General features: G+C 35.7%; 1 protein-coding gene across 8 annotated transcripts in view; it reads right to left on the reverse strand.

Annotated features, from left to right (window-relative positions):
* CBLB (Cbl proto-oncogene B) overlaps positions 1–16,934 on the reverse strand; it is a 234,404-nt gene that overhangs the window by 111,232 nt on the left and 106,238 nt on the right. For all 8 annotated transcript variants that reach the window (XM_066348058.1, XM_066348062.1, XM_066348061.1 and 5 more), the window contains exon 5: positions 1,183–1,339. In XM_066348058.1, the coding sequence (XP_066204155.1) occupies positions 1,183–1,339 (157 nt within the window). The remainder of the gene's footprint in view (positions 1–1,182; positions 1,340–16,934) is intronic.

The raw sequence follows: 16,934 nt of genomic DNA on the forward strand, positions 1-16,934 counted from the left end.
AACATAAATCAGTCACCTGATCCTTGCAGGCTAGTGTAGAGCGGAGTGATAAATCACAGGAGCAAAATTCTCACAACATGTCAAACATGAAAACCAATAATATACTCTAACATTTGTTGAAAGCATGTTTCTAACGGAAAAAATCTTACTATAAACTAAGAGAATAAAAAGCTGCATAAGAATATATCAATGTACCTCATTATATATACTAGAATTTATCATAAAGATTTTAGGTGGACTCTTCCATTTTATGACACTTGAATTGAATCTCATAGAGGACATACAATTTACTGGAAGAGCCAAATTCAAAACACAGATGTCAAGTGCTTATGTTTAGGGTAATTCCATTAAAGACACACAAAAGAGTAAATGATAGATAGCATCCAGCTTCAGCAGGATATCTGCCTCTCTGATCAGCTCTGTAAAAATAATTATAAAGCATTGATTTAAAAATAACAATAAACAAAACAAAAAAGGTTAATCTCTAAATCACACATATTAGGAAGAAAATAGAAAAACACAAGTTTAATTTTCCAAGAGAAAGAACCGTAATACGACCTACTCTAATGACATAATATTATGTACCAACTGAAGGTTGAAAATTATATTGATGAAAAGTATTTTGTGACATGGAAAGATGTTTATGACACATAACTAAATGAGCAAAGTAACTGGTAAAACAGTACACACCAGAGTAATCTCCTATAAAGAACAGGGTAAATCTGCGATCTATTTCCAAGTTTGCTATTTATTTTCTCATCTAATGAATGTGGGAGGCAAAGGAGAGGAGCTGGGATACAGCCCCAGCAAATGCCCACCTGTAAAGGTTTCATTATATCAGTTACTGGGCCAAAAAGACTAACAAAGTACAGTGAGAAACTAAGGAAGGAATTTAAAACAGAGCTCCTTTGCATGAATCTTCTCAGAGCTAACAAGCAGCCGTTAGGCTCACAGCACCTGATAGTCCAAACAAACTCTAATCTTACAGCAACGACCAAAAACTTACATTAGTAACTGGCTTTAAAATGACAGACTATCAAAAATGAGACTATTTCCAATATGTTTGTGTGTGTTCATGCGTATGTGTGTGAAGAGAGGTACACACACGTGTGTGCGCACAAATGTACATGCACACTGTACCCACACACAAGGGAGAAAAGGATGAAGCAAATGGAAACTTACCTGAAACAGCCTGGTAAAAATATCGAATTCAAAAACCGAAATATAATCATTACAAGTTAAATCAATTGTTGATTTTAGAGCCATTGCTTCCAGGCCAGAGCTAATCTGATGGACCTCATGGAGGCACTGTCTGAACACTTTCCATGGCACGATCGTTCTGTGCAAGAAAAAAAAATGAGTTATCAGATCAAGTGTCATTTAAGACATACTTTCCATTGAAACTGCACAATTCAGTCATAACATTAATATAATTGCATTTGTACTAAAAGACAAATAGTTGAGAACATTGTTCATAATTCAGAACACATGTAATGGATTTTGCTAACTGGTTATTTTCCGTTTGCTAAGACTATGACAAAAACCTAAATTAATTTTTTCTCTCAAACAGTCCTTGACTATCAAGATATTTCTAAAAATAAAAGAGAAAGAAGGTATTAGGTCAAAGTCCTGTATATCTGACCTCTTGTGTATACAAGATTATTTAACTTAGAATCAAGTTCAATTCTCCCTTTCTATTTATTTTCTTAAAATAATTACAAGATGATGGGCTCATATAATAGAATCCTTTATTCACTGTACCATTTGTCTACAGTCTTGAGAAAGATCAGGTGAAAAGTCATTAAGACATTTTGGCCACCACCCCAATGTTTTCTGAAGAGATGAAAAGCACATGTTATCTAATTTTTCACATTAATGCAAAGAAAGTAGTATTTTTAACCAACCACACACAATGTCTATCACATAAATTTTATTTATTAAACACTAATTCACTCACTTATTTATAGTATATATAATGTATCAAAATTTTTATTAGATAATGCATTTACATGGTTCAGAAATTTAGAATAGCACAGACTGGTATTCAGGAAAAGTCTCCCAACCTATCTATCTCCTATCTATCTGACCAGCTTCCAACATTCTCAACCTCCTCCCTACCATGAATATAAGTAACACTCATTATTTATTCCTTAGCTAATTTCCCTATTTTTAGAACGTCACACACCTACTCCTGAATAGATGGAAGAAACAAATCATTCATATTTTTAACATTTTAAAGCTGCAGTTTGGCAATAAGACAGCATAAGAGTAATACATATCCTCTTATAAGATAGCACATATTTAAATCTTAGGCTTTTCTTTACCAGCATCTTTCGAGAAGACAGACCCATGTGTAATAGACTAAACCGGCCCCATCCTATACCAACCCACTATAAATGTACAACTTTCATATTCATGCAACTATCTGCTGCTGTGGTGGTCAAACTTGAGCATCCATCAAAATCATTGAAAAGACTGTTAACACAGAAACTGCTGAACCTCAACTCAAAATACTTTCATTCAGGGTGACTGAGGTGGGGCCTTAGAACTTACAGTTCTAATAAGCTCCCAAAAGAAGCTCATCCTGCTGTTCTGGTGACAACACTGAAAGTGAAGTCGCCGACCTATCTATTCATTGCTAAGGCAGGGCATATTTCTCTGGAGAAACTTAACTATGGAAATACAAAATACGAACTCTGTCCTTGCAGAGCACACCTTTTCAGGATATAAATAAGATTAGAATGCTACGCACTACAGAGACAGAATATTTAAGTACTGGAGGAATTCCAGAGAAGTGGTGGTCTGTGGCAAGACGAATAAATGAATGGTGAGATAGGCTTACAATATTGTGCTGTAGTACAAGAAAGTTTAGGCTTGATACACCATTAAAAGAAAAAAACATAAGGCTGAATACATCAAAAGGCTTTTCTCTCTGTATGAAAAAAAAAACCCAAAAAACAAAACAAAACAAAAAAAAAAAAAACAGGAAACCACAAAAGACCGAAGAGAGACACCACATCAGATGCCATTTAAAAGAAACACACATCAGGCTCTCATTAAGGTTACCAAAATGCTGCTGATTTAAAAGAACAAGAAAAACTTTTGATAATATTAGAAAGCTATTGATTTATAGTGAAATGTAAATATGCATTATTATCCAGCTTCACTTTAGTTACTATGGAAGTACAGATAACGAAAAAGCACATTTTCGATTGGTAAATCCTGTCCAAGGGGTCCTATACTACAATCTGTCCCTTCATTTGGAGTTAACCCTCAAGGACTCCTGCCAGGACAACTTTGGCAAATGGATGTTACTCATATACCTTCATCTGGCAAACAGTCCTATGTCCATGTTACAGTGGATACCTATTCTGGATTTATAGTAAGCTCTGTCAGAACAGGAGAGGCTGCTAAGCATGTTGTAGCTCATTGTCTGTATGCATTTCTCTATTATTGGATTTCCTAAACTGGTTAAACTGACAATGCTCCTGCATACGTAGCAAAAGTATTTACTGTATTTTGTCAAACCTTTCGAATTATGGGTATCTCTTACAATCGTTAAAGTCAAGGTATTATTAAAGTGTACCCAGCAAATATTTTAAGGTCAATTTAAAAAAAAATTAAAAGGGGGGAGTCATATCCTGGAACTCCTACGGGTCTACCATATCAAGCTTTTTACTTAAAAAATTTTAAATTTCTTTTGAATTCTGATGAACAGGAGACGCCAAATCTCCTGCAAACTTCTAACTTCTTTTATTTGATCCAGCTAATAACATTGTTTTGTCTTTTTCTAAATAGCTCCAGATATACGGAAAAGGTTTATATACGCAGATGGGGATCCTCAAACCCCTCAGCGAGATCTTCTGAGCATGGCCTTTAAGGTACCAAGAGGCAGAAAAATCCCAATAGAGATCAGGTGAATTACCAGATTTTAGGATACACCCTTAAAGGCTCCAACGCCCCAAAGAAGTCTCATAGGAATTCATCCGGGTCCTGCTTCAATAGTGGAAAGGAAGGTCATTGAACTAAAGCCTGCCAGGCTTACACGCCTCTGCTGTGAGGAAACAGGGACACTGGAAGGTAGGCTTCCCCCTCGCTCCTCTAAGGGAGGGTTCAGTCTCTTCCAGCCCTGCTCCAGCCACCTACGACCTAACCATGCCCAGAAAGCTGGGGTTTGCCACTGAAGGCTGAAGGTGCCCAGGGCCGTTGGCCCCATCTACGACACTGTGGACGAGCCTAGGGTATTTCTTCCAAGAAGCAGGTAAACTGATCTCATTTTCACAAGGGCCACTGAACTATGTCTTGCCTGAATAGTCAGGTTTTTTATTATTCCCTCAAAGATCTCTGATGTGGGTGTTGATAGTCCTATTTTCTGCTGCTTTGTTCAATATATAGTGTTTCCTTTATTCCTCTTACCTCAATGCCCCACTTATATTTCAGGTTGGGACCTACTCCTAATTTAGAGCTCTCTCTCCCCCTTTTGCCAACTTCTATTGTGAATTTACCTTTGCCACCCAGCTTAGTGTATCCCAAGGTTCTCTTTACCATGCCACAGTCACAGAGCTCCAGGGAAAAGCACCCTGGTCTCATCTCTCCAGGCAGAGGAGAACAGAAGCTCCATATCCACACATGCTGCAGATGGCTTTTCCAGTCTACCTGAATCATTACCAGCTAGAAGCAGCAGTCATTGGGACTTGGACATGAGCTGCAAAGTGTAGAATTGTGACAACAATTCCAGTGCCATGCGGACTTTTCCTGGACGTGGACTTTTTCTGGACTCCTGCTCCCTGTGACAGATCCTAACAGACTAAACTGGGGTTGGTTTGCATTTGCAGGGATTTGGAATGGTGTTGGTGCTAACTTGGACTTGGTGAACATATTAAGGACACTACTCCTTTATGGATTCTTGTTGTATTGGCCAAGAGTTTGCTTAAAGGCTTTAATCACAGTAAAAAAAAAAAAATATATATATATATATATGACCGGATAAAGAAGATGTGGCACATATACACTATGTATACTACTCAGCCATAAGAAATGATGACAACGGATCACTTACAACAAAATGGTGGGATCTTGATAACATTATATGGAGTGAAATAAGTAAATCAGAAAAAAACAAGAACTGCATGATTTCATACATTGGTGGGACATAAAAACAAAACTAAGAGACATGGACAAGAGTGTGGTGGTTATTGGGGGGGGAGGGAAGGAGGAAGAGGGGGAGGGGGAGGGGCACAAAGAAAACTAGATAGAAGGTAATGGAGGACAATCTGACTTTGGGTGATGGGTATGCAACATAATTGAATGACAAGATAACCTGGACATGTTTTCTTTGAATATATGTACCCTGATTTATTGATGTCACCCCATTAAAATTAATAAAAATTTATATATAAAAATAAATAAATAAATAACACATTTTCTTTCTCCAAATTAAAGTTCCAAATATTCAACACACAAAAGGGACATGAACCATGATATAAAAAAAATAAAAAATTAAAAGAAGTACTGATAAGAATGGTATTTGTTTTATTGTTTTTATGGAAATGTTAAAATTTGTCATGTGTATAAAGTATAAAAAGTAAATAAATTGACCAAATACACACCTTTAATACCTATTACCATAAAAACCATAAAAACCTAACCTCATCGGCGAGCATAATTCTGATTCCAAAACCAGGCAAAGACAACACAAAGAAAGAAAATTATAGGCCAATATACCTGATGAATATAGATGCTAAAATCCTCAACAAAGTATTAGCAAACCGGATCCAACAATATATGGAAAAAATCATACACCATGATCAAGTGGGATTTATTCTGGGGAGGCAAGGCTGGTACAATATTCGTAAATCAATCAATGTGATTCATCACACAAACAAAAAGGAGAAAAACCATATGATAATTTCAATAGATGCAGAAAAAGCATTTGATAAAATCCAGCACCCATTCATGATCAAAACTCTCAGCAAAGTGGGAATACAGGGAACATACCTCAACATGATAAAAGCCATCTATGAGAAACCCACAGCCAACATCATACTCAATGGGAAAAAATTAAAAGCAATACCCTTAAGATCAGGAACAAGGCAGGGGTGCCCCCTTTCACCACTCTTATTTAACATAGTCCTGGAAGTCCTAGCCACAGCAATCAGACAAGAAGAAGAAATAAAAGGCATTCAAGTTGGAAAAGAAGAAGTAAAACTATCATTATTTGCAGATGATATGATATTGTATATAGAAAACCCTAAAGTCTCAGTCAAAAAACTACTGGACCTGATAAATAAGTTCAGCAAAGTGGCAGGATATAAAATCAATATTTAGAAATCAGAAGCATTTTTATACACCAACAATGAACAGTCAGAAAGAGAAATTAAGGAAACAATCCCCTTCACAATTACAACCAAAAAAATAAAGTACCTAGGAGTAAACTTAACCAAGGAGACTAAAGACTTGTACTCAGAAAATTACAAAACATTGATAAAAGAAATCAAGGAAGATACAAACAAGTGGAAGCATATACCGTGCTCATGGTTAGGAAGAATAAACATCATTAAAATGTCTATATTACCCCAAGCAATCTATAAATTCAATGCAATACCAATTAAAATACCAATGACATACTTCAAAGATATAGAACACATATTCCAAAAATTTATATGGAACCAAAAGAGGACATGAATAGACTCAGCAATCTTAAAAAAGAAGAATAAAGTGGGAGGTATCACACTTCCTGATATCAAGTTATACTACAAGGCCGTTGTACTCAAAACAGCCTGGTACTGGCATAAGAACAGGCATATAGATCAATGGAACAGAACAGAGAACCCAGAAATAAACCCACAGTTCTATGGACAACTGATATTTGACAAAGGAGGTAAGGAAATACAATGGAGTAAAGACAGCCTCTTTAACAAATGGTGTTGGGAAAATTGGACAGCTACCTGCAAAAAAATGAAACTAGATCACCAGCTTACACCACTCACAAAAATAAACTCAAAATGGATAAAAGACTTAAATGTAGGCCGTGAAACCATAAGCATCTTAGAAGAAAACATAGGCAGTAAGCTCTCGGACATCTCTCGGAACAATATATTTGCTGATTTATCTCCACGGGGAAGTGAAATAAAAGACAGGATAAACAAATGGGACTATATCAAACTAAAAAGCTTTTGCACAGCTAAAGACAACAAGAACAGAATAAAAAGACAAACTACACAATGGGAGAACATATTTGACAATACGTCTGATAAGGGGTTAATAACCAAAATTTATAAAGAACTTGTAAAACTCAACACCAGGAAGACAAACAACCCAATCCAAAAATGGGCAAAAGAGATGAATAGACACTTCTCCAAAGAGGACATACAAATGGCCAATAGGCATATGAAAAAATGCTCAACGTCACTAATCATTAGAGAAATGCAAATTAAAACCACAATGAGATATCACCTCACACCAGTCAGAATGGCACTCATCAACAAAACAACACAGAATAAGTGCTGGTGAGGATGTGGAGAAAAGGGAACCCTCCTGCACTGTGGTGGGAATGCAGACTGGTGCAGCCACTGTGGAAAACAGTATGGAGATTCCTCAAAAAACTGAAAATCGAACTGCCTTTTGACCCAGCTATCCCACTTTTAGGAATATACCCCAAGGACACCATAGAATGGCTCGAAAAGGAGAAATGCACCCGCATGTTTGTGGCAGCATTGTTCACAATAGCGAAGATCTGGAAACAGCCCAAGTGTCCGTCAGAGGACGAGTGGATTAAAAAGCTTTGGTACATATATACTATGGAATACTACTCAGCCATAAGAAATGATGACATCGGATCATTTACAATAACATGGATGGACCTTGACATCATTATACAGAGTGAAATAAGTAAATGAGAAAAACAACTAAGATGAATCCATACATAGAAGGGACATAAAAATGAGACTCAGAGACATGAACAAGAATGTGATGGCAACAGGGGTGGAGGTTGGGGGGAGGGGGGATGGGGTGAAGAAGGAGAGAGGGGTTAGGGGAGGGGAGGGGCACAAAGAAAACCAGATAGAAGGTGACAGAAGACAATTTAACTTTGGGGGAGGGGTATACAGCACAATCAAATGTCAAAATAATCTAGAGATATTTTCTCTCAGCATATGTACCCTGATTTATCAATGTCACTGCATTAAATTTAATAAAAAAATAATAAAAAAACAAACAAACAAAAAAAATACCCTAACCTCATCCCAACATTTAAGTGACATACAGATAATAATTCTTTTGAATATCCAATGATTTCCCAAAGCAAATTATTTTTTAAAAAGTATACAAATTTCTAAAACTTTAGTCTCACATATAGAACATTCAGGAAAACAATTTACAAATGGAAAAGCTATATTTCCATAGTATTTGTGTAAACAGTTCTCAAAGTTTACTTGTGATAAACCTGATATCCAAATAAGCATTTGCTGGAAACTTAAAAATAATAATAGGAATTAAGAAGAAAGAGCTATATTTGGTTAACATACTATATACAAAAGTGTGTACAACAGAACCCCTCCTCTGATCAGCTAAGCCAAACATCCACCATGTAGAGAAGGTGGGGAAGAATGTGGGGAGGAGTTATCCTGAGTCAAAAACAGAAACAGCACAATGACAGCTTTAAAAAACTGTTTTAAAACTATTACACTAAGGATCTGGACTTCCAAAGAAGACTTCAAGTTGCTACTCCCCCATTCATTCCAGAGGTGTGTTGAGGGGAAGTAGGGAAAAGGAGAGGTGACTTTTCACATCTCTAAATTAAACATTAGCAACAAGACAGAGATGAAGAAAGTGAGAGAAAATATTCATGGCAAACTGTCTTACAAATGCACAGAAACATTAGTGTGCTGCTTGAGACCTGGGAAAAGAGGGAAAAAAAAGAAACAGAACAGAGAACATAACAAGGTCATCTAAGCCTTAAGATCTCATCAACCCAGAAATATTTCAATTTGTCCTTTTGCCACCTACAATTATAAAAGACTTTAATTACAAGTTAACTTTAAAATTCACTGAAAAGCACAAGTAACTGTCAATACACAAAGAATGGAACACAAGACCAGTGGGTAGCCAGATACTTGTAATATTATCAATATGTAGTAACATGATTTCAAGATCTTTAGACCTTTAATAGGAACAAGAGCTGCCACTTATTGATGGCTTACTATCTGCCAATCACCAAGTTAAGTTCTTTAGACAACCTGAGTTTGAAACAGTTCACACTAGGAGGCATATATTTATCTTCAGGGTACAGATAGAAAAACTGAGGCTTAAAGAGGTTAGGTGATTTTCCTAAGAAATATCTTAGATGTGCTATGCGTTGTGCCAGGTTTTGAACAAAAATATAAGTAAATAAAGTCACAATCTAATAAGTGGGAAGACTTCAAAATAAATCATGGTGTGCCATGTGCTGAGGTTTTCATAGAAAAAGATGCATGTGCCATAGGAGCCCCATGGGATGTAGAACCATGAGAACAGAAATTGTATTTTATTCATCTTCATCTAAGACAAATAAGATTTCAACTAAAATGTGTGTTTTCAAATTGAACTGTCTCTAGAAAAATCAAGGGAGTGTTTCACAGGGAAGGAGCCTAGAAATCTGACTGCTATCATTCACCAGCTACACAGGAATATTTGATGACTTAAAAAAAAACAGTGGGTTCATATAAGGATGAGAGAGACAGGAATCTGATAAATATAAAGTTATTATTATAAATCTTTTATTAGATAATGGGCCCTGGTGTATCACAGAAACAAAATAATTATATTTTAAAGTCTTGAAAACAAAGTATCCTTTCAGAGAAAATAAGATCAAACCTATACAGGGAAACAAAATTGCAAAGCTGTCAGCAACTGACATGTCACTCAACCTTCCCGGGCTAATCTCCTCCTGGGGAAAAGTGGAGGAGGGTATTAGATCTTCCCATTTGGAAACACTGCACTTTTTTTAAAAAAGTATAAGGAATAAAAAACAAAAATGTGAGAAAACTGATACCCAGAGAAAGGCAAAACACTTTCATAAAACCACAAGTTCAAAACATGCTATACATTTTAGTTTTAACTCCCATGGGGGAAAATTAGATACTAAAGGTGTGAATTTCAACCAAAACCAGGTGTTCAGAAACAGGAACTCCAGCCTACTTCTGATGTGAATGAATGACAATTTTCCAGCATTTCTAGAAGACAATTTGGCAGCAAGAATCAGAACTCGACACATTTTAACCCAGCAAGTCTACTTCTAGAGATTTCATCTAAGAAAGTTGTGTCTAACACACACACGCACACGCACACCCACGTCCATACATATACTAATACAGCAGTGCAAAGACAACCATAAGTATCACAGTGGTGTTCAAAATAATAAAAACAAATATATAACAATAGGACATAAAATATCCATAGTTTAGAACATTTTACAGCAATTAACAAATATGCAAAAAAAATTATTGGAAAAGTGTCCATGTCTTATTATTAAATGGGAAGAGTGTTTTTACAATTGTTTGTCCTTTATGATCCAATATTACAAAGTATCTAGATTGTCTGAAAAGGTCAACACAGATTTTAACTGATGATAACTGAATATGGTAGGACTCTAAGTGATTAATTTCTCTATATTTCTAATATGCTCTGATAGCTTAGGAATAAATATATACTTAAAGCAATAAAAGATACACTAAACTTTTTAAAAATATACTGCACACAAAATTTAGGGGAAATTTTATAGCTTCACATCCATTTTTGACATATCTCCTAATTTTATGAGCAATATTTATTATAGAGTCATAGGAAGACTAGATTACAAAATAAAATAGTATCTGCCTATGACTGGTTTTATATGTAGAAAATATAAAAGAATTTTCAGATTAAACTAAGAGAAATAATAAGAGACTTCAACATGCTTGCTGACTACAAAAACAATATATAAATATGTTGTTTCTAGATATAAACAATACATGATTAGATAATAAGACTTACTCTTGAAGATATTTTTATAGTTGAAACTGACAAGCTGATTCTAAACTTTATAGGGAACTGTTAAGAGCCATAGAATAATCAAGCCAATCATAAATAAATGACAAGCTTTTATTCTTTACATTAATTAAGACAGAGTGCTATTTGCACAAGGATAAACATACAGAAGGAATAAAACAGAAATTTCAGAAACAAATGGAACCATATCTGGACACTGGATATGTAACATCAATTATATGTAAATAGCAGTGAGTGACGGCTAATATTTTCATTAAGTGCTTGTGGGTCAACTTGGCTTGATAGCTCAGTTGGTTAGATAATTGTCCTGAACCACAGTGGTTGCCAGTCCCATCTCCCAGTCAAATGTTTCTTTCCCTCTCTGTCTCTGATTCTACCTGCCTTCCTCTTCCTCTAATACCAATAAAATAAGCATTAGAAAAATAAATGTTTGTGGGTCAAGTGGATATACATATGGAAGAAAATGAATCTTGACCCTTATAGAATAAAATAAAAAATCAATTTAGATGAATCTTAGACCTAATTATGAAAGATAAAACAATAAAGTGTTTAGAAGAAACACTGAGATATCTACATTTCTTTGAAGGAGGCAAACAATTTAAACAGGACCCAAAATGCTCAAAAGATAAAGATAAGTTAAAAATCTATATTCATGAAAAGATATGAACAAAGTGCAAAAGAAAGCCACATATTGGGAGAAGCTATTTATATACATACAATTAACAAAAGATTCCTATCTATAATATACAAAAACATCTCTCAAAATGATTACTCAAGAACTTAGTCAATCATTTTCACATGTTCTAGCCAAAAGCTCAGTCGGTAGAGCATCGTCCCAAAGCAAAGCACATATAGGAACGAATTGATGTTCCTATCTCTCTCTCACTCTCATCCTTCCTCTTTCTAAAATCAGTAAGATAAACATTAAAAAAATAATTTTCACATACACACAAAAATTTAAATGTTCAATAAACATACAAAGATATGCTTAACTTCACTGGTCATGAGAGAAATATAAACTAAAAACACAGTAAGATTCCACTCTACATCACGAGATAGTTTATTAGAAAAAAAAAATGAATGATATCATAAAGTGTTGGTGATAATACAGAGCAATAGAAATCTTTAGGCATTGCTCATACGTGATTAAATAGGTAAACCACTTTGGAAAACTCTAGTGGTCTTTTAAAGCCTCTGAAGGTAAAACTATGCATAAACTAGGAGAAAGTAATTACAATCCTAGATATATATCTGACAGAAATAGACACTTCTTTTTAATGTACAAAAAAAAAAAAAGCAAAACTTTACAGACACAGACAACAGCGAGGGGACTGCAGGAAAGAAAGGCGAGTTAGGGAGGGGGAGGTGGGTAGAGAGGGAACAGACGGTGATGTTGGGAGACTTGACTTGGGGTGGTGAACACAGTGCAATATAAAGATGACGTATTCTAGAACTGTACATCTGAAACCTGTATAATTTTATTAACCAATGTCACCCCAATAAATTCAATAAAAAACTCATAGTAGCACTATGGATAATAATTCAGTGGAGAAAGAACTCAATGTCCATCACCAATAGAAGAACTAGGTAAACTGGAACAGCCATTCAATGGAGGAACGAGAATGAACAAAGTACTACTACATGCAAGAACGTGGGTGAATTCCATAAACATAATAAAGAGTGAAAGAAGCCAGATTTTACTGAAAGACTATATAACTTTCTGGTTTTTCATTACATGATTCCATGATGACAGAAGTTAGACTACTGTGGGAAGGCAGTGACTGCAGGGTAAAACGGAAGGGTGGGGGGAAGGCGGATTCTGAACTGCAGGTAACCTATTATTACCTTATATGGGTGGCATTTATATTGGTGTATTGTTAATGAAAATTCCCCATTCTACATTTATAATTTGTGTACTTTTCTGTATATCTATTACACTTTCAAAAGTTTACATTAAAAAAACCCTAAGGTTAAAAAGAGAGAAGGGAATGTGGGGAAAAATAAAGTACCTGCCATAATTTAAACAAGAAAATCAACATGTTTGTGTTTTGGCTGTTAGTTTTGTGGCTATGGTGGTAGTGATGGTGGGAGCTGTCTAAAATCCATTCCAGCTCAGGGTATAAAATGTCATCTTGACTTTAAACAAAATGAAAACCTGTTCTCTCTCCATTAACCCATTTCTATTTTCAAGTTCACCTAAACTGTGTCAAAAAATTCACCTTGGTCAACAAAGATTATGTTCAGTGTCAGTATCTTCAAATTGGGGGCTAGCTTTGTTCAGAAGATAATAGAACATGCAAAAAACATTTAATGTTTTGATTTTTATAATGGAAGCTAATTATTAGTATTGTGATTCTTAAGTCTGTCTATATTTTATATATGGTTATTCCTTAAATCTTATCTTTTCATAATGACTATTTGTTAAAGGCCATAAAAGATTTTAACAGGCTCCTACTGTTCTTATTCTTCCATCACTAAGGAAAGAATTGTTTTCTGGTAACCCACAAAAAGAGGCTATCAAAACCACTCTGGTCAAATACTCACCTTAAAACCAACTCACCATTTACCAAAGATATATTTTTCTTCAATGAAATCTATTGGGATGACGTTGGTTAATAGGATCAGATAGGTTTCAAATGTACATTTCTGTGATACATGATCTGTATATTGCATTGTATGCCCAGCAACCAAAGTCGAATCATGTTCCATCATCACGTATTTGACCCCCTTTACCCTTTGCTATTCCCCTACCCCCTTCCCTCTGGTAACCAGCATACTGTTTTCTGTGTCTCTGAGTTTCAGTTTTAAATCCCTCGTATGAGTGAAATCATATAGTTCTTGGCTTTTTCAAAATGACTTATTTTGCTGAGCATAATATTCTCAAGGTCCATTCATATTGTTGCAAATGGCAGTATTTCATCTCTCCTTATGGCTGAGTAGTATTCCATTGTATAAATGTACTACATCTTTTTTTTAATTCAGTTCTCTATTGAAGAACTAATTAGATGTAATGACTCTTCTTCATAAGTGAAAATGCTTGACTCTCATACAGAAAACAAAGATGCTGGGTGTTTATGGTAGATTTTATTTTCTTTGTCAAAAAAAGTTCATAACATTTTGTCTGTATACTAGTCAAGCATTAGTTCTCTATAATAGACAAGTATTCTCATTTTTCCATTCCTAAACTTAAATTTAGAATCAAACATTTTTTTAAAAATTGCAAAAACAAGAAAACTTATGCCTTTAATATTATTTCTGATTTTCTCAATTACCCCCATATGACAGATTGATGTTTTCTAGTTTCACAACCTAATTTTTGAACAAAATAAACAGTAAATCTACTATAGCCATAAAATTACTTTGTATGTAATTCCATTTATTTCCCAACTTTGAAAATAGTTTATTGGTGGAAAGAGATGGGAAGAAAAACTGCAAATGCAATTTGTAAAAATATGTCACAATTTCATTTTTTACTTTTTGACTTAATAGCCATGATCAACAGAATAACAGAAAGATTCTGGTCTTAAACAGAATCAATGGATGTATGTCTTAAAACAATGGATGTATCTTTTTTTTTTTTCAGAGACAGAGAGAGAGTCAGAGAGAGGGATAGACAGGGACAGAGAGATGAGAAGCATCAATCATTAGTTTTTCGTTGCACATTGCAACACCTTAGTTGTTCATTGATTGCTTTCTCATATGTGCCTTGACCATGGGCCTTCAGCAGACCCAGTAACACCTTGCTTGAGCCAGCGACCTTGGGTCCAAGCTGGTGAACTTTTGCTCAAACCAGATGAGCCTGTGGTCAAGCTGGCAACCTCGGGGTCTTGAACCTGGGTCCTCTGCCTCCCAGTCCGAGGCTCTATCCACTGTACCACCGCCTGGTCAGGTAAGGATGTATCTCTTTTCTCTCTAATGCTTAACTATTCTTCAGTGTATTCTCTCTCTGAAAGTTCAGTGGCACTGAGTAGGTTCCTAATACACATGAGACTCAAAATCTCATAGATACCTTTGATTTGCTAACATCAAATTATACAAAATTAGGAAATTATAGAAAAATTAGAAAGTCCTGACACAGAAGAGTTTAAGTGTGGTATAAAATGATCTTCCCTTCATTATGAAGAGCCCAGTCTGTCTTACCAACAAATAAAAATAAATGTCCATAATAAAACAAAATTCTCAAAAATCTCTCTAACTAGGTCAATTAAAGTAAAAAGGAATGGAAGAAGTCTGCTAAGTACATAAGTTAAATTGAGGCAAAATAAATATTCCACTTCTCATAATGCTTCTAAAACCCTCACAGAAGAAAGTGTATACATACTATCGTATGTAAGTAAAACCTTCAAAATTTCTCTTATTAAGAGGAACTACTGATGATTGCAGCATAACAAAGCAAAAACAAAAGTATAGTGAGAAAACAGTTATTGTTGTTTCCTGCTGATGGTCAACATTCAGAAGAATAAGGAAGAATAGAAAGACAGATGATTAATAATAGTCTACTAAGGAGAAATAAATTCCTATGTGCTAATTTTAAAAAGCTTTATTTACTTTGCTATTAAGTACAGTTTCTTTACCAACAGAACATGGTCCAAAGAACTGTAACATCTGAGACTCTACCTTATTATTGAGCTAACTAGTTAGCCTATCACAGTTTCAGGAATGCTACCAGAAGACACAGGGTTTGTGTGTGGATTGTGTAAATCACAGGAACAGCTGAGCTGGAATATCAGTATTTTCCTGGACTTGTTCTGCACCATAACAATTCAGTCCCAATTATAGCATTCTCCACTGAATAGACTGCTAGAGTCTTCACTAACCTATGTGCAACCCCTATACAATACCAGCTCCTCCATGGAACCTGACAAGTCTAGTAATAATTAAGTTACTAATAGTGATATTCCTTAGTACTTCTCTAAAGGGCCAAACTTATATTAAGTAGTTATACTTTTTTTTTTGTATTTTTCTGAAGCTGGAAACAGGGAGAGACAGTTAGACAGACTCCCGCATGCGCCCGACCGGGATCCACCCGGCACGCCCACCAGGGGGCGATGCTCCGCCCCTCCAGGGCATCGCTCCGCTGCGACCAGAGCCACTCCAGCGCCTTGGGGCAGAGGCCAAGGAGCCATCCCCAGTGCCCGGGCCATCCTTGCTCCAATGGAGCCTCGCTGCAGGAGGGGAAGAGAGAGACAGAGAGGAAGGAGAGAGGGAGGGGTGGAGAAGCAGATGGGCGCTTCTCCTGTGTGCCCCGGCGGGGAATCGAACCTGGGACCTCCGCACGCCAGGCCGATGCTCCACCACTGAGCCAACCGGCCAGGGCCAGTTATACTTTTTTTAATGTACTGTTTTCCTCAAATAGAATACACACTGCTTAACAGATAATTATAATATGGCTTCTTACTTGCTTTTTATATCTAGGATCTTGTTATAGTGAGTTGAACAAAACACTTGTAATTTTATTTTCCTTATTGATATAAACATACTTTGATTTTTTTAAACAGATAATAACATTTGACAACACAGAATATTAAAATGCATTTCTTGAGTTCTTTTTTAGTTATTTTTCTTTCTAGAGCTCTTGCTGCACAGTTTCCTTATAAAAGTTTTTAACTTCTATTGTGCAATCCCTCCTTTAATTAAATATGACTAAGTTGCCTCTTCTTTGACTACAGGGAAAAGTAATCTAGTTAATATGCTAGAAAAACAAGTATCTCACTCACTAGAAAGGTAAAGCAGCCATTGTCCTCTGTCTCGTATTTAAAGTGAAAGGAAAACACAGGAAACCAAAGAAGGTCCATACCACTTCCCCAGGAAGTCAAAGGTGGAGGTAATGAACTGAGCTGTAGGTATATCATTTTTTACACGGTAAGCAGGACTGTTTGTTATGTTTTACTCAACTTTTATACAGGAAT

This window comes from Saccopteryx leptura, chromosome 8, assembly GCF_036850995.1.
Source record: "Saccopteryx leptura isolate mSacLep1 chromosome 8, mSacLep1_pri_phased_curated, whole genome shotgun sequence".
In the NCBI taxonomy this organism is placed as follows: Eukaryota; Metazoa; Chordata; class Mammalia; order Chiroptera; family Emballonuridae; genus Saccopteryx; species Saccopteryx leptura.